Source organism: Globicephala melas, chromosome 2 (genome assembly GCF_963455315.2).
Source record: "Globicephala melas chromosome 2, mGloMel1.2, whole genome shotgun sequence".
Classification (NCBI taxonomy): Eukaryota; Metazoa; Chordata; class Mammalia; order Artiodactyla; family Delphinidae; genus Globicephala; species Globicephala melas.
The window spans coordinates 124,800,262-124,820,337 of NC_083315.2; the positions used below are offsets into that span (position 1 = coordinate 124,800,262).

The 20,076-nt window shown below is 32.1% G+C and overlaps 1 protein-coding gene across 2 annotated transcripts in view; it reads right to left on the minus strand.

The window, feature by feature from the left end:
* The window catches only part of MDGA2 (MAM domain containing glycosylphosphatidylinositol anchor 2), an 826,249-nt gene that overhangs the window by 290,178 nt on the left and 515,995 nt on the right, over positions 1 to 20,076 (minus strand). The window contains exons 4-5 of one of the 2 annotated variants that reach the window (XM_030854879.2): positions 17,814 to 18,010; positions 6,878 to 7,010 (exon numbers count right to left, since the gene is read on the minus strand). In XM_030854879.2, coding sequence (XP_030710739.1) covers positions 6,878 to 7,010; positions 17,814 to 18,010 — 330 coding nt within the window. The remainder of the gene's footprint in view (positions 1 to 6,877; positions 7,011 to 17,813; positions 18,011 to 20,076) is intronic. The other variant, XM_060294784.1, reaches the window with a different exon arrangement.

Here is a 20,076-nt window from a genome sequence, read left to right on the forward strand (position 1 = left end):
GCTTGCATGAATCCTGGGGCTCAAGAGTAGTTGTGTACATAGAGGCTGCATCTACTTCTTTGCAGCCATCTCATTTAATCTAAGTTTTTGTTGTTGTTAATGTTAACTTGGTAAATAAAAATGAAATCTGAGAGTAAATATTCTCTTTCTATCAATCGGTGGCCCACCTAGAGCCCATCATCAACATGAATTAGCAAAAAAAGCAGGTTCAAAGAGTTGAAAGACTTGGTCACACCACTGGGGAGAGTCAGGATCTACACCCTGGTTTTTCTTACAAATGCTTCTTTATGTAGAGCTGCTTAAGCCTGCGCATGTACCAGCATTAACAACTGACATTAAGACTATTCTATATGAGGGTAGGCTGCATGGTGGATTAGATCATTAAGTGATCAATTATACTGGATTGCCTGAGATTACAGGATGTGAGACTTTCACTGAGTCCAGGACACACTGGGATGGTTGGGAACCCTAAAGACCATCCCTTGATATAATCTATTCTAGGAGTTTGGGTAAGTAAATTATGGGATTAGCTACATGCACTTATGGATGTTATTGTATCTTCATCATGAGACCCAGTAATGTATAAAATCAAATTTGTCAGTGAATGATCATAAAGATATTCTAAACTACAAGTTCTAAGTGCAAGCTCAAAAAGCATACAAGAAGTCTAAAATGCATTTCTAGTAACTGAATTGTCTATAATAACAGAATTCTCAGCAGCTTCACTAGAACAATAGAACCTTATCAAGTACTAAGCCAAGGTCTACAAATCTGCGATCAGAAGCAGTTTAAAATTAAAACTTAAGTGTTCTAAGGTGTATAAAAATTCTATTGCTTTATTTTAACATATTCTCACTCAACTCACTGAAAGGAATATCACATGATTTGAACTTCTTTATTCTTACGAATAACTTTTAAATTGTCTAATTATAATTATAGCCTAATAGTGTTTGAAGAATAACTACGTAAAGCTGGGAAAATCTGATCAATAAATTATTCTAGATGTTTGCTAAAACACCGACTATTTGACATGCTCCAAAGTATTTGGTTAAGTTGTGAGACAGCATTTCAATAATTTACACCCTTTTTAATAAATATGATAGCATTGCCTTTCATTTGTTTAACAGATTTTTTAATCTTCTTTGCTTAGCTATCTGCTGTATCTGGGTTATGATGTCTTCTGGGCAAGTTAATAGTTTATGAGGGATATTTTATATAAGAGCTCATAGCCTAAGAATAAACTTGGATATAGTGAACCTGAAAAATTCATTGCTAGGACAATGAAATGCACAGGCCTAGAGAGATCCCAGAAACATGCATACTTCCTGTTACTATGGTAATAGAATTTTGAAAAATCTGGGCTAACTTGTTTCTCTGAAAATAGTATCAGGAAGACCAAAGCTGAAGCCCCATAATAACCATTGCTTCTGTCACCAGATTCACTGTGTATTCATCACCTATATTTTCACATTTATGAAACTACCTTAGTGAGGATAGAGCATATATACGTTCAATTACTGTAGGAAATGACAGACCACTCAGATGAAGAATCTATTACATATCAACAAAATTGCAAATTTCTTTAATTTTCCTTATGTACCCTTATTAATTTCACAGAATAATATTTTATATTTATGTAAACATTTCTGCCAATCATAGTTTAAACAGACATATGCCAGAATATGTATTCATTTCTATATATTTTGCTGGAAAATATTAATATTTAATTTACCCACTGATGAAAATAATTAAAAAATGATGGAGAACTCATTTTAAGATTAGTCATCAATGGTTGAAGCTATACACCATATCCTAGCAAAAGTCTAAGGTTCTTGTCATCATTTCTCCATGATTACTGATGATACCAATTTTATTCTTTCTTTCCATTATCAAGGTTAACAACCCAGTGATGACTACTATTTATTGTATTTGTTATGTGTTGGAATCTCTTTTAAAAGTTTTCCATTTAATAGCATTTACAGCCTATAAAACCAAATAATATGGATCTCTGTGCTAAGCCTATTTTGGGGAGGGGAAAAGTAAGTTTAGAGAAGCTAAATTACATCTCCAATTTGAGAAAAACAAAATTTGAACCTTAGGTTTTTGAATGTCAAAATTCTTGCAAGAGAGTTATAGGAAACATCTCATTCTCTAATGATATGGCCTATCAACAATATTCTAATACTATTTTTTGTATTCTGTTGGTATCTGTAGTTATAAATACTATTGTTTAGAAAATCTGCATTACCTACGATAAAAAAAAATCTACTAAGGCATTCATATTCCCAATATTTTAGTACATGAAAAGATAAAACATTTTTTCTGCTTCTTTTCCCTTTTCTTCCTCCTGTTTCTTCTGTTTCACATACTAACTTCTCCATCATAAAAAGGAAAATCAGAAAAAAAAATGTGCAGACTCACTGACACATCATTTGTATCCATATTTTGATACTTTGTCCAGTCTTTCAAAATTTTATTATACTATTACAAAAGTGATCTTTGTCCCTCACTAAAGTTTCATTTTACCTTCTTCCTTTACAATTTATTCCTTCCTATTTCCCCAAAGCTAAGAATACAGGACCACACATACTCTCAGTAGAGTTCCCTCTTTAGGTTGAGATTCTACTGAAGAGTAGACTCTTCTCTTTAAATGGCTGATTCATTTTCTTCCTTTGATGTAACATATATTATGAACTTATATCTGAAATTTTAAAAGAAAAGGAATCCTAAATGCAGAGGCCATTTTTAGTCATTTTAAAGTGCTATGAACCCTCAAATTTGTATGTTGAAGCCCTAACCTTCAATGTGACTGTATTTGAAGACAGGGCCTTTAGGGTGGTTAAGTAAATTTGAGTGAGGTGATAAGGGTGGAACTTTAATCTGCTAGGGCTGGTGTCCTTGTTAGAGTCAGAAGAAACATCAGAGCTCATTACTCTCTCTGTCCAAGAACCACAGAGGAAAGGCCACAATCAGAAGGTGACAGCTACAGGCCAGGAAAGGGAGGCCTCATCAAAAATCAACCCTGACTGCACCTTAATCATGAACTTCTACCTTCCAGACTGTGAGAAAATACATTTCTGTTGTTTAAGCCACTCAGTCTGTGGTATTGTTATGGCAGCCAAGCAGACTAATACAGGAAGTCATTGTATTTACACTAAGTATCTCTCACAAACATAGTCTTTCGTTAAAGCTATGATTGTTGGTGAAAAAATTACACCTAGAGTCTAATAAATGGTGCTACTGTTTGTCTAGATGCTGTGGAGCTTGCCTAAAGGAAAGAAGTTCAAATATCCACATGGCTAAGAAAGATGTGTGAAGTTAGTACTCAGGTATAATGACAGCAAAGTTTCTACCGCTGTTTCCATTTGCCCTTAAATTGGCTATCTATGACAATGGACATACTATTTTACAAGAGGAGGTGTTTATGTCCATACTATTCTTATTACAGACAATTATTTCTATGAAATTCCTATAACTGAAACATTATTTTATTTTTCATAACACATATAATTTAAATACCTCTAAACATAGAAGAGAACTACCATGAATAGATCACAGCATACAAAAAGTTTTATATTGAGTCTCACAGCAATTGCTGAACATTTACATTAACAACTTCCCTATAGGTTATATAAAATAATAAGAACAGATAATAGTTGTCTAACAAAGGGAACAGAGATGTTTCCTAACCTCTATCTTTTTCCGCGGTAAAATTTATTGAGACAGATTGGAGGGGAAAAAAGAGAGAAAGAAAGAAAGAAAGGAGAGCAGGAGGAGAAGAAGAAGGAAGAGAGTATCAAGTATCAAAGTATCAAAATATGGAAGAGCAGGAGGAAAAGAAGTGTAGGTTTTCGTATTTCTATAGCCAGTAATACTTTTCAATGACTTGGTTCCTAGATGTAATGCACATTTATGGAAAGCATCCTAACTGGATAATTTTATAAATGCTAAATTTCAGCAGACTGAATCAAAGGACCTATATAATTAAATAAAATTAGCCCCACCTGCCCTATTTCTTTATCGAATTCATCATAACCTCTCAAGCAGGTACAAAGTTTGTATTTCATCCTAATGTAAATAACATACTTAATTCTTATTTGCCTTTGAAATCATGAGTCATCAACATATAACTGCTTGAAATATATTAAAATAAATTAATTTTTTAAATCATAATTTGTAGGTACCCTCATGTTAGAAATACACATAATCTGAGAAATTTCAAATAGTTTACAGTTACCATAATTATAATTTAAAATATACCTTTATTTTTAAATTTTCTAAATTTACTAATTTTAATAGGTTTATTTTAATAATCTATGAAAAATACAACTATATTAAGAATTTACCAATTAAGAGCAATTATTCATTTTCTTCCAAATGGGAGTAGAAAAACAATCAAAACAACTTTTAGACCCTGCTACAAAATTATGCCAATTGGTCAGGGGGTGTGCATGACAATAAATAAAAATAATATTTTATGTTTTATAAAATTCTGTGAATTGTTCTTGATAAGGTCTAAGATCATTAGATTAGTATGATAAATAATGACATTTATGTAACAGAAGATTTTTCATAGCATGGCAAGTAATCAACAGGGGCCAACAAATGATTGGACACTCCATGACAGATATACAGTTATAAGCTCTACTATAATGTCAATTAAGAGTAAGAAAGTTAAGAAAACATATTATTGGTAAATCTATAGATGACACTAACTTTTAAAATGACACCTAGACATTGTTTTTTTAAGCAGTTCTAGGAAATTGATTTTTATTAACAAAAATTCCTATTCACAAAATATAATGGGGTCATGGAAAACATGATTGATAACAAAGACATTTGTTTTCCAAAGCAATTATTTACATTTGTTTAAACATGCATTGTATGTCTGCTTTAACCACTAAAGAAAAGAATGAATTAAAAAATCAAAATGGAGTAACTGTGGTTCAGGCATGCAGCCAGCTGCAACCTTATGGTCTCAAGGTCTTCCCTTATAACTGTGCAACCATTTCAGACCCCAGCCAATACTTGCTTAACAAGCACCCTTACTTCTTGCCTGCTCCAATTCTAATTCTTGACAAACAACTTACGTAATTTTGCCTTTATAAGCATCCCCCATTTTGCAGCCTGGTGGAACACAATTCAGGTGCTTCCTGAATCTGTGTCTCCCGGGCTATAGTCCACATTTTGGTTCAAATAAAACTCTTTTATAGTCCTATTATAGATTGTTTATGGATTATCTCCACTGACACACTGCAATGCCTTTACCCATCCCATAGGACCTACTTCCATTTAATTTTTAATTTTTCTCTCTGAATCATGTGTATTCTAAAAATACATTAAAGAAACTAAGAAAAACAAAATCAGTTATAATAATTCACAAAATAGTTCATGCCAAGAAGAATAATGTAATCACACCAAGTTCTTATATTAATATCTGATTTTTGTTTCTCAATATCCTATTTGTTCTTTTAAGTGAAATGAAATTATTAACTTTTATAAGTCTTAGGGCCAACAAGATTTTATAATTCTGTTTTTTCCTGCAACACAGTTTTCATCAAGTCCTTCTCATCTTTCTTGATAAAGTTTCTTTTTGTCTGCCACATTCTTCTTTTAATTTCCTCTAATGACTTTTATCCAGTGCTTAATAGAGGATTTCTCTAGTTTAAGGCAATTTACATCTTAGCCAATAGCCCTATGCCTATCATTGCTGACCCATAATAGGAACACAATGAGTTTCTGATGAATAAATGCATGAATAAATGAATGAATAAATAAAAGAATGACCTTTCAAAATTTGAACAACTCAGTGGAACACATGTTGATGAATCAACGTATGAGCACACAAGTTTTCATCTTTGCAGAAAGTCCTAGGTTTAATCTTTCCACCAAATGAGCTGGATGGGGTTGCTAACTACTAGCTCATTATCAGAAGAATGAATAAAGTATGTTCTACATGCTTATTAATCATGTAATTATACATCAACTCATTAATTCCTTCCTATAAGTTTATGAGTTTATAAGGAAACTGAGGCAAAGAAGAGTGAAGTGACTTGCTCAACAAGATCCAAGAGCTAATAAGTGACAGAACTGGGACCCAAGCCAAGGAACACCAAAGCCCACACTTTTCAAGGTTTTTGTTAATGGGAAAAATACCTTTAAAACTCTATATTTTAATATAATGATTTAAGAGTAAAAATTCATATTAATTGCCAATGAAAATTTCTCAAAACCTGTTCAAATTCTAAGTTTTAATTGTTTCTTTATATACAACCTTACAAAAGATAGTTCATTCACATGCTCTCTTTGCTCTTTCATTTAGACATTTCTTCTTAATATGTTTGCAATTTATCTGAGGTCTATATTACTAAACACAGGCTAACATAAGTTGCAGTCTTGCTAATGTTTTGACATTTTCTACAAAAATACTTTGTAGAAAAGCACCTACCTGAAATTACCAATTAGCTTTCTTGACATGAAACAGAGTTTAAAAAAAAAGGTTCTTTTACTCAGTTTTGGAATCACAAAACACTTTTAGCAATTTAGAGCACAAATTTTCGTATGAAAAATCTAATACTTCTCAGCAATTTCTTTGAACAGAATATAGGCTGGCTTGTGACATTTATGAATACATTATTTAAGGAACTATAATTTTGCTTGCTGTATAAACAAACATATTACATGGGAGCATATTGCAATTAAATTTTACACTGTCCACTTAAAAGTTTTTTAGATACTACAGAATTTTCTGGAAAGAAAACATGCCTTGTTCCTTACATATATTATAGAAATCATTTGGTGTATAAAAAAGTTAAAGAGACTTTTTAAACATTTGTTGTGGATAACAGACATAAAACATTCAGAGGTAGTTACGTACCTGTTTTATTGGAAAGTCTAAATGACACCATCTTATCAGGAATATTACATACATTCCTCACTGAAGCAATGCAGCTATAATTAGCATAGTCCTGAGGTCGAAGATTCTTTAGTTTTAATATCTTTGTTTCACCCTGAAAATGTAGAAAAAGTCATTAGAAAAAGTCAATGGTAACCAAAATTAATAAATGGATGAATCATGGCATTGTATTTAAAATTATATTATCAAAATATGGCAGATTGTCATTTTTTAAGGAAAATGCCCTAAATTAAAACAAAAAACGACCAAAAAAAACTATTGCATTTAAAAATCAAACTGTAATGTGCTTGGAGATAAAAACTAACTGACTACAATGAAAATTCATAGTTTTTTTTTTTTTTTTGCAAACTAACTTCCTAAGGGGGGAAATCTATTTCTGGTGGTAGTTATGCAAATTATTATGCAAAGATCAGAACAGTGTACTTAATAATGGAGTTTATTCAACAAACACTGTAACCTATGCAGACTTCAACATGAAATGTTATGGAAAAAAAGGATTCTGAAGAGTCAATAAATGAAACACTGTTGGTAAAACAAAGCTAATGAGGTCAATCTAATGATAGATAATTAAATGTATATACATAAATATTTTGTGTATATGGAGCAATGACATGATAAATCTTAAACTGCATTTAAAAAGTATTCATGAGTGTTTCTATATTATTATTATTCGTGTTACTTTATGTTCAGGAATTCAAGGTTTAAGTCTCCTGGGTAAATCTGCAAAATTGAAGATAGACTCAAATCAGGCAAGTGGTCAAAAATGTCTTACACACTCTTGATGAGCCAAAAAAGACCATGCAAAAACACTGCAATTGTTCAAAAGATAAAAAGAACAAACAACAACAATAAGAAGAGGAAAAAACCTGCCCAATTCAAATAAGGTCTCCTGGGATTTCTTTACCATCTAAAGTTGTTAATGCACCTCTCAAAATAGTTCCTTTCACAAGTAACTTAATTATGGAGATGGTAAAAAGTCTCCCACTGACATCATATTTGGTAGAGCCATTTTTAAAATGTTAATTTTTTCCAGATAACATCTGTACAGAACCATGTGTTTCTTTTATTTTACTTAAGTAACATCATTCAAGTCCTAAAAATTGCAATACTTTGATACGCTATTCAGAAGAATCAGAATATTTAGTGATTTAATACATAAAGACATTGTCTGTTCAGTTGCAGAAAAAAAAGCTTGCCACACATATGCAGGCACACAGAGTTTTCCAAATGTCAAATGAGTCTCTCCTTCAGTGTGTATGGGTATTTGGCCATAATTCCTTTCATTCATTGTCAAAATTCAGTCTTAAAACAGTCACACCTTTAGCATTTTCCTCAGTGGGATAAATAATAATCTTCTTTTAATTTTTCTTTAGGAAAGACATTGCCTTTTTTATGTATAAACAGATGCAAATACACCGCACAGGAATATACACAGAGTCAGAGTGTATGGTTCTAGAATTTATATTGGGTTGGCCAAAAAGTTCGTTCGAGTTTTTCCGTAACATCTTATGGAAAAATCTGAATGAACTTTTTGGCCAACCCCAAATTTTAAAACATGCTCTCCAAGTATTACAGAGTTCTCATTTATATTAACTATATACAATGCATATAAAAGTGTGCTTAGTTACAAAGCATAGTTGAAAGAATGTTATACTAGAACCTGTTGACTCAGATAATTTTTTGAATGAGATAATACATCTTACTCCTCCTACCTCTGTGACTCCTCCTACCTCTGTGACTGTTGTTGCTTAGATTTCTTCACTTTTCTTTCTCCTCTCAACACTTAATTAACTGTTGGTATTCTCTGGAATTCTATTTGTTCTACAGTTAATCACACTTTATAAAATTCCCTTAAATGATTTTATCCTTGCTGATGAATTTATACTACAAGCCTGATGAATTTATTTCTGGCCCCCCTCAAGACTTTATCCCTATTCCAAAATTCTCCCTCAAGTTTTAGATGTATATGCCAATTTTTTACCTCAATATGTCCATTCTGATGTCTCATAGGTACCTAAAACTCAACATATGCAAAAATGGACTTCAAGTCTATTCCTCTAAATCTATGCTTTCTTCTTTAGTAACAGGAATATTTGTTGGTTGACAGGATATACTTAAAATTGGTCTTCCCACCCATAATATTCTATAAGAAGTAATGTAGTTATAATATATAATCATAATGACTTTTAAAAATAAAAGGTACAAAAATATAAAATCTATAAAAATTAGACTTCATTTTTCCCACTATGCATTCTGTCCTTTGTGTATGATGCTATATTTCTTGTATCATTTTTATTACTTTGTAATTTCTCTGCCCTTTCTATAGTACTTGCCACATTAATAATCAATTGGAAACTGATGCTTTCTCTGTAATTTTTCTACAATTAAATATTTTTACTTGTACTACTAGAATACACCGTCAACTCTCTTGCTTCTCCCTATTCTTTGTAAAAAAATAAAAATTGTATCACAGAAAGTCAATCCTTTCAAATTCTTTCAAATGTTATGCCACACTTCCTGTCTATCAAATTTTACGAGATAGTCGGTTTCTTGACTTAAATTAACTACAACCATAGAGGAGGTGCTCGAAAGTTCTGTTTCTTGATCTTCATGCTACGAAGCGAAATCTGATCTCTGTGAAAAAACGCATCATGCTATACACTTATGTTTCAGGTACTTTTCTATGTATGTGAATGAAAAAATGTTTAGACAAAATTAACTATAGCCTTACTCTAAGTACTTCCCAAATGCTAGGAACACAGTGAAAATTACATTGAACTTTACATATTTGAAACAATAAATATCTAAACAAAGACGGAGAATGATTTTTACAAGTATTAAATGCTGTCAAGTAAATCAAACAAGGTATGTGATAGAGACATGGAGATGTGGTGAGCTATTCTGGATAGGACATTCTGAGAGGTATCTCTAAGGCTTTTGAACTGAAACTTGAATGACTAGAAGGATGTTTGAAATATGAGTTATCACAAATAGTACGATAAAGATAGTAGGAACCAAAACTGAGGAGACCTAACACAGTAGTAAGGTTGCCCTGTTGGAGGGTTAGATAGAAAATCAGTGTGGCTGGAATGTAGAGAAATGAAGACAATTGATTGACATTAAATTTCAGAGCCTGGAAGAGGCCAGACTAGATGGGCTGTGAGAGTAGGTTTTAATTTATTCTAATACTACTTATCTTGTGTTGAATGCCACTTGTCTACCTGATTATTATTTTTTTTCAAAACCTGCCCTCTCTTGTTGGAAAATATCTTAAACATGATTTCCACCCACCATAGCTGTCTACCCATTAAACAACAAATGCCCCTACAGTTATTTTGAATATTTTCATACAGCCATTATTTCAAGAAAGAGTTTTCAAACTAAAAGCTCTTACCCTTGAGACAGTCTCTAAATGTATTTTTCCTACATTCTTTCTATTTTCTGAGTTAATATGTTTTGTCTATACCAGTTGTATCTGTTTATATGTTTATATATGTTTTTGTCATTTACATTATATATTTATATTAATACTGCCTTTTCCATTATATAAGATAAGGCCACTTTAAATTCCATTCCTACCATTTGTGCTGTGCTTTGCATGCTATCAACTCAGTCAAGATTGCTGACAAGAAAAGAATAGAGCCAACTCACTGTCCTGCACATAATGTTTTCAGTAAACCTTTTTGAGCCACATTGACTCTAACAGTAGTAATAACAATTTAAAAAATCTTTATATTAGGGTAAGCTGAAAGACAGATTTAAGAAGCTGAGCTAGGGCCACCCACAGAAGAACTGAACAGTCAATTATTAGCAAGAGCATGTAAATGGAAAGTAAGCCCCAAGGGACTGATAAAACAATCAAGTATATTTGAACCAACAGCAATGAAGCTATGGCCATTAAAATACAGAGATCATTTTTGTAGTAGATGCATTCTGGAAATATTTTATATACCTAAGTTCTTATGATTAGGAATGCTGCTAGTGTTTATGTTATCCAAAGGTAAAGACTACAAATTGGGTAGTAATTGAGATTTTAAGGCTTAAACAGCCTTACTTTTTTTGTTGTTGTTGTTTTTACATCTTTATTGGAGTATAATTGCTTTACAATGGTGTGTTAGTTTCTGCTTTATAACAAAGTGAATCAGTTATACATATACATATGTTCCCATATCTCTTCCCTCTTGCGTCTCCCTCCCTCCCATCCTCCCTATCCCACCCCTCCAGGCAGTCACAGAGCACCGAGCTGATCTCCCTGTGCTATGTGGCTGCTTCCCACTAGCTATCTACCTTACGTTTGGTAGTGTATATATGTCCATGCCTCTCTCTCGCTTTGTCACAGCTTACCCTTCCCCCTTCCCATATCCTCAAGTCCATTCTCTAGTAGGTCTGTGTCTTTATTCCTGTCTTACCCCTAGGTTCTTCATGACATTTTTTTTTCTTAAATTCCATAAATATGTGTTAGCATACGGTATTTGTCTTTCTCTTTCTGACTTACTTCACTCTGTATGACAGACTCTAGGTCCATCCACCTCATTACAAATAGCTCAATTTCGTTTCTTTTTATGGCTGAGTAATATTCCATTGTATATATGTGCCACATCTTTATTCATTCATCCGATGATGGACACTTAGGTTGTTTCCATCTCCGGGCTATTGTAAATAGAGCTGCAATGAACATTTTGGTACATGACTCTTTTTGAATTATGGTTTTCTCAGGGTATATGCCCAGTAGTGGGATTGCTGGGTCATATGGTAGTTCTATTTGTAGTTTTTTAAGGAACCTCCATACTGTTCTCCATAGTGGCTTAAACAGCCTTACTTTTGAGATGATTCCCACTCTTTAAAAGACCAAAAAATATAGTCCAATAAATATAACGGTTTGTGCACAGCATATCCTAGTTAATTCTTATGCAGATCAGAGCAGCAAAGTAGACACATGAGAAGGACAGACAAAATGGAGGAATAACTTTTACTGTGAATTCTAGGTCCACAATTGCCCAAAGTTCAGCTCTCATTTGACTGGAGAATCGTTTTGGGTGAACTAAGATGATTTACATCTTGCAGTCAGGAAACAAGTTACCAAGGTGTCTGAACTTACGAGACAGTCATCTAGGTTAATATGTAAGATTACTACTCTGTGTAGTATGTCAAAGAGGGAGAGGGGCTAATACAGACAAAATCTGTAAAAGGAAGGTAGAAAATAACAGGCAGAGTTAAGGAAGAATTTGAACCCCACTCAATTAATTCACCACATTCAGGAAATGAGGAAAGCGTTCAGGCTGACTCTCTTCCTCTCAATAAACAACTCCCAAAGCTCAGAGTATTTTTAAAAAATATATCATAATGTATACATAACAAAATAGAGAATATATAATACATGTGTGTGCATATATATATGCTATCAAATGGCATGTACATATACATATGAGTATATTTATAATGATTTAGACTTTACTACTTATAACTGTTTTATTGCATAGGATTAATTTATTTTGTTGAACATATAAATTTAATATTCTGTGATACTGGAAGTCTTTTTTCATGTGAATTTCCATGATTTGTAAAAAGGAATTTTCAGTTGATTATTGTCTAATTGTATAATTAGTCTAATTAGCCTAATTATAACTAATTACATAATTGATGTAAATATGTTCAGTCTTGTAATTAGATGGTGTAATTACAATATACAAGATGATGTCATGAACATCTTTATAAAAGTTCTCGAGAAATAGCAAGAGTACATATAGTTTGTAAAATTTAAGTACACATTTCTTTAACATTCACAAAATTATTTGAAAATCCTGTATTTAAATTTTTAAAACTACTTTTTAAATAAAATCAATAAAGGGAAGGCATTCTATTCATTAGTCAGTGGCCCTTACCAATGGTGACATTGTTTAGTGAAATAATGCCCATAGCCTGAAGCAGTATTTCTATTTTACTTAGAAAAGGAATTGAAACTTTCTTTTAATATTTACTTTCAGATATCGGTAAAAAGAAAAAAAAAAACAAACATTCCAATTTACACTCATTTTTTGTAGCTCTAATGACTAATTTATAATAAACTTCTAAATAAATAACAGTATACGCTAGCTGACATCTTCCATATTAAATGAGTGGAAGTATGAAAAGGATAGTTATTCCTCTTAGACATATATGCTTTTTAATTCATATCAGCCTCAGGAACACATACCAATTTCATTCTGGAAACATGATCTATAAAAAGGCATAATCAAGATTTTGTATTTCTACAGGATGGTGAAATAAATATTCACTTCAAATTGATATAGATATTAACTTAGTATGAATATGCATGTGGGGTAGATATATCTCATTATCTTTGAAATTCTGTTTTATTTAAAACAAGACATTGTTATTGATTAGCAAAACATAATATCTTTAAAAGAAATTTAATTTTCTAATATTAAAAATAAGCAGACTTATGATCTGTCATTTGAATCCTTCAATGATATAGTCCCAGTATGCCTTCCCAGATTTACAGTCCACTGTTCCCTACATATACCAATTATCATTCCAGCCATCCAGAGACATGGCCAGTCCCTGAAGATTTTGTCTTCCTTCTGTATGTTACACATGCTATTGCTTTCCATCCTGAATGTTCTCTCCATAGAGCTATTGTGTGCCACTATTTTGACAATAATTTTAACTTTGTATCATAATCACTATTTATTTTGACTTCTACCCATGTTTATCAAAGTTAGAGGAGGAGCCTTACCTAGCAGCCTCTATATCTCTAATAGAGAGTTGCCCATATCTTGCACAAAACAGATCTCAGCCATTTTAACTGGACCTTATTTACACTATGAAGCCACAGAGGCGACAGATCTATGAAAATAAATTAAAATATTATTGAAGTACTCCAATACAAACAAAGCTAAAATGGAAAGCTTTTTCTTCATAAAGTACACATGACAATTGATGGGAAACTAGTCCAAGAAATCAATAACACCTAAGAATACATATACATACACACTAACCTGATAAGCAAAAGGAAAAGTAAACACCATTCCTATCTCATTATAAATGGCAAAGCCATTACGAAGGCAAAACAAAACAAAACAAAATCTATCTTGGGGAGCATTTCAAGGATACAAAACAAAGTTAATTTTAAATCTAAAGCAAATATGGTATGCAGATTTAAGGCAAGAAACAGTGCCAGTGGTATAGAAGGATATTTCTGAATGATAACTTACCAGGAAGATAATACACTCAAGATAATCCACTAGGAAAATATAAAAATCCTAATTCTGTATGTGCTAATAATATACCTTCAAAATATATAAAGCAAAAATTTATAAAAATAAAGAAGAAAGGGACAAATCCACAGCCATAGTCATAGACATTAACTAACTCCTCTCAATAGCTTTAAGGACAGCAGACACAAAAATCAGGAAATACATAGAATATCTGAACAACAAAATTAACAAATGTGACCTATCTGAAACCCAACAATTTTGGAATGCACACTTTGTGGGTGCACATGGATCATTCATGGAGGTACATCACAGGCAAGTACACCATGCAAGTCTCAATTTCTAAAGACTGAAATTGTTGAGAGTATGCTTTCTGACCCAGTGAAATTAGACTAGAAATCAATTAAAAATTATAACAAGAAAATCATCAACAGTTTGGAAATTAAATACTTTAAAATTGATTTAACTATAATATCATTCTCATTCACATTTCACTAAGCTTTCTTTAGTGGGTAAAGAGGAATGGAGTTACAGAGAGTGATTCAGGAGTTACTAATAATTTTAACTATTCCTTAGTTACAAATCCAGACATCTCCATGGGAATATTGGCTCAATATATTTATTGAGAATCTTCCATGTGTCAGGCACCATTTGAGCTGTTGAAAAGACAAAGTCACTATAATCATTGAGTTTATGTCCAAATACACAAATAAGATAATTTGATAATTTCAGTGCTGTAGGGAAAAACAAAACAAATAAAAACAAATAACAACAACAAAAAACTGGGTATTAGAAAAGAGTAACTGTGGAAGGGAAAAGATGTTACCTCAGATAGATCTGTCAGGGAAAGCCTTTCTCAGGTGATGAGTGCTTAGTGTTAAGTAGATCCCTGCCATATTATCTGGTAAATAACATTCTACTTGGAGGAATCGAGAACATTCACACCCTAGACATGTCTAGGGCAGGTGTGACCAGAACAGTGAATAAGGTACAGAAGGTAAGAGAGAACAAGACAGAGCAAGGTCAAACATGGCCTTGTAGGTCACGAAACGTATATTGGATCTATTGTAAACATTGGGAAGCCACTGGAGAGATTAAAGCAGGAAAAATATTTACATTTTAAAATGATCACTCAGATGATTAGAGGTTTCTGTAATAAAACATGACAGCCAGTTAGGAACCTATTGCTATATTCCATGGAGAGATAATAGAAGTCATGTGATATGGTTGGACTTGTGTATATCAGGCCCATGTTCAGTATGTCAACACACGTGGTATGAAGAAAAACCACTGACAACATTTTGTCTGTGAGAAATCCAACATTCTCTGTGGTTATAAGAACTAAAATTTCCATGTGCTGCTGTTTGAGAGTTTTATCAATCCAGCCTACAAAATATGTTTAATGTTAACAAATTAAGTACATATATAACATAAAAGTTTTAAAGTATTGTTTCTACATAATTTTTAGGACAGATATAAATATATAACCATTAGGGAGTGTGGGATTGACATGTACACACTGCTATATTTAAACTGGACAAGCAACAAGGACCTACTGTATGAGAACTCTGCTCAATCTTATGTAACAACCTAAATGGGAAAAGATTTTGAAAAAGAATAGATACATGTATATGTATAAATGAATCATTTTCTTGCACACCTGAAACTATCACAACATTGTTAATCAACTATACTCCAGTATAAAATAAAAAGTTAAAAATAAATAAATAAATATAGAAAACAAAAAACACAAAAAAACCCCCCAAATACATAGCCATTTCAGAAGGAAAGATAAACAACATAATCAAGTAACCAAAGGCAGGAAAGACATTTTTAAATAGGAGCTATAACTACATGTTATTGGCAATTATCAGCTACAGCAGGTGAATCCAGAGCACAGAATTTCAAAAAAAGTTTGTTTCTTAAATACTTTTTAGGAGAATTAATTCAGAGGGTACAAGCAGCAGAGTTTCGAGTATAGCAAAAGAAAAAGTGTGTGTTATGCAGCATAGTATAAGCTAATATTCATAACAAAGGAAGTATCAGTATTGAAATGTTCAAATTAAAAAGTTGTTTTTCTCACAAAAGAATGGGGGAAGCAAAAGAAGGAAGAGAAAATAAAAGTTACCTTTAAAAGGTAGAATCAATAGCTACTAGTTTAGAGTTCTTGTAAGACAGATTTTTTAAGAGTTGCTAACACAGAAATGGCAACAAATTCAAAATGAATGAAAAATTTGATTGTGCTTATTTAATAACTTTAAAACGAATTCTTAATTATTTGGAAGTATAGAAGTTTTTCCCCAATTTGGACAAGGGCCATGTGCTCATTTCTAAGTGATAAGACCCTTCAGCAGGTAAGAAACTGCCTACAGTGATTATGTACCTAGTGAATATGTGTCTAGAACTGCCTTGGTATGGTAAACATCATGTGAAACAGTAAATTATGTTTTCTAAATTTTAACAATGTCTATATTTTAAAAGAAATTGACAATAGAAGAATCAAATAAATGATAGGTGATCATTTATTTGGATTTCTAAACGTTAGAGACATCCAAGCAACTAAGTACTGTTGACAAATTTTTTAAGTTATTTTGCTAAATTAAAAAAAATGGATTTCAGTAAAAATTAAAGAATGAATTGCCATATTTATTTAATGCCGTATTTAATGACAAAATATGGGATGCTGGGAAATTTACAAACTCAGGATAATCTTATATTATTAGAGAGTTGAGATGTGAAACTTTTAATAATCTTTAACATTCTGAAGTAGAATATTTACAACATTTTAAATTTGGTTATATACTTCCCTAGTTATGGATATATGATGTTCCAAACTTTAACAATGTAGTCAAATTCCTGTTTACCTTATTACCCATATAATTTTTTTAAAAAAATTCATGGTCACAATTATTTTGAAATTTTTCCAAGTACATTTTTTTATTTAAAACTTTTTCTTTGTTAGTTAGGTTTGTGTTCCTTTCTGGTCATCAAAAAATCTTTATAATAACAGTATTTAAATATTCCTACAACTTCAATGTCCTCCTCAAGAATTATTAATTCATTAACTATACTTCAATAAAATTTAAAAAATACATTATAGAAGAATGTTCCATATTACATTCACTCTATATAAAATTAATTCAAATTTTCTTTTTATTAAATACGTTTTTAATGACTCAGATATTTTAGCTTTTACATAATTACGGTTCTATACTTAAATTAAGTCAAAACTGAACAAGGAAAATTAGACAGACTTTTCCCCTAAAACCAAAACCAAATAAATTTCAAGTAGATTTCTTCATTCTTTTAAAATGTATTTACCATTGCAAATGGGGAAATCAAAATCTCTTCTTTAAGAAATATTTCCCACAAAAAAACAAAGCAGGCAGCAAATGTATAATTACGTACTTTAGAGTGAAACCTAGGCAAACCTATAGACAAAGAAATATGTTAGGATACATTAAATTGTTTTCAAGAGTTAACATTATCAATTTAACTACCACATGAAAAATAAACAAATTGTTCTTCATTATTTGAGTCCTCTGATCTTTCAAGCACATGTTATTTTTTCAAAGGTCAGACTGGGAGAAATTATCTTTTCAAATTGATATAGTATTGCATGCTGCCTGAATTAGAAAGGTATCCAGCAGAGTGGGGTGGAAATACTGTACCTCAATTCCTACCTGGGTAAAGAAGGGTTCATAAATCTCAACTCCTTTATCAGATCCTTGTAGTAACACCTCCTGGCCACGTCTCCAGCTGTACCGAACAGGTGGATTGGAATTGGCAACACACCGGAGGAACACTGTTCTCTCATAGTAAAACTGTTCTTTAGCTTCACCTATACTTTGATGAACAGTTACTACTGGATCATCCAAATCTATAAAACATGAAAACAGTGTTATGAGTTACATGGGTTTTAAAGTACTATACATATAAAACCTAACCAAAGATGAATTTTCCTAATTGAATGTATTATTTTATTTTTATTTATATATTTTTTTTGCGGTATGCGGGCCTCTCACTGTTGTGGCCTCTCCCGTTGCGGAGCACAGGCTCCAGACGCGCAGGCTCAGCAGCCATGGCTCACGGGCCCAGCCGCTCGGCGGCATGTGGGATCTTCCCGGACTGGGGCACGAACCCGTGTCCCCTGCATCGGCAGGTGAACTCTCAACCACTGCGCCACCAGGGAACCCCCTGAATGTATTATTTTTAACTAGACTCTTTTTCATTGAGTTTATTGAACTCATTTGCAGAGAAATTTCCAGTGATAGAAGGTAAAGCCAAATAATAGTTACTTCTTAAGATCTCTATTTGCTGAAATAGTACAAATGACTACATATTTCCAACACATCATCAACAGCCACATAAAACAGAGGTCCATGAGAGAGATCAGAAAACTTAAGAGGTTAGCCAAAACGAAGAACCAGTCATAGAAAAAAAAATCAAGTAGCTCAACTAGCTCTTAACTTTAACATACTTCTTTTTCCAATTATTTATAACATGTATTTTTAAAATAACTTATGTTTACAAATTATTATAATCTTTGTAGTAAGAAAATATGATCTTGTACTGGGTTAAATTTTTCTTTCATCTCATACTTTATATCCCAGATCATATTTGCTAGTCAAAAATGTGCTAACAGAAGGTACTATTAAAAGGCATTAATATTTCTATTACTGAATATTGGAACTAAATTTTTGCCATTTTACATACATTCTAAAGAAGGGATATTTACTACAGGGTTTAACAAACATTTTCTGGAAAGAAACAATTCATGAATATCTTGGGCTTTGTGGTTCACACAGTCTTTGTCTCAACTACTCAACTCTACCATTGTAGTGTGAAAGCATCCAAAGACAATAGGTAAATGAATGAAAGATGAGGGTTGCTGAGTTCCAATTAAACTTTATTTACAAATGCAGGTGCCCCAGCCAGATTTGGCTCATGGGCCATACATTGTCTGCCATAGATTGCCAACCCCTATATACCATATCCCAGGTTCTTCTCTTAAGAGAAAAAGAAATTAAGGAGCGTATTTGCTTTAAAACAACTGTTTTGTGTATTTGAAACTTTCTAAAAGAGTAAATCTTAAAAGTTCTTATTACAAGAAAAACAAATTTGTAAGTTTGTATGGTGACTGATGGCAACTAGAGTTATTATGGCGATCATTTTGCAATGTATACAAGTATTGAATCATTATGTTGTATACCTAAAACTAATATACTGTTATATGTCAATTATACCTCAATAAAAAAATAAATACAAATAAATATTTTATAAAGATGTGTTAAAATAATAAAAAGGCAACTAAATTAGTGAAGTAATAGCTTCCCTAAGGAATCAAAGTAAAGAACAGAATCCCAAATTTCCCCAGTTTTAAAAAAGCTTTTTTCCAATGTGAATTGCTTGACAGTCCTACTTAGATGTCTAGCTTTGCAACATTCTGAGTTTTCTTTTTTTCCCCCAACATTAGAATCTTTTCACAGCTATCTCAATGGCCTCTAATTTTAGTAGTGACAATTTACAGAACAACTGCTGCTTTTTTGGTAAAGTTGTAGGAACTTTCAGTTTAAATTCATTCTATTAGCTGTGCAGGGATATATGCCTGGTTTTAATAAGTTGGAGTACTTAGGGATACCAGCATTATTACCATGAAATGTTTAAAGGTCTTTAAAATCCATCAAAGAGTCTCTTATTTGATGATTAGGCTTTTACATATAAATCAAATCCTACAGGAGATTGATCAGCTGAACTCCATCTTAGTGGCTTGAAAAAAAGGTACTGTGAGTCAGTTGTAAACAACTTATTTTCTCTTGTTCAAAACATATTTTCTTTTAGTCACAGTTTCCTTTTTAGACATATGAGCTGTGTTATATTGTAAAAACAAAATTCTCAAGCCGGAAACTTTCAGAAGAAAACAGATTTGGATGGGAAACATTGTAA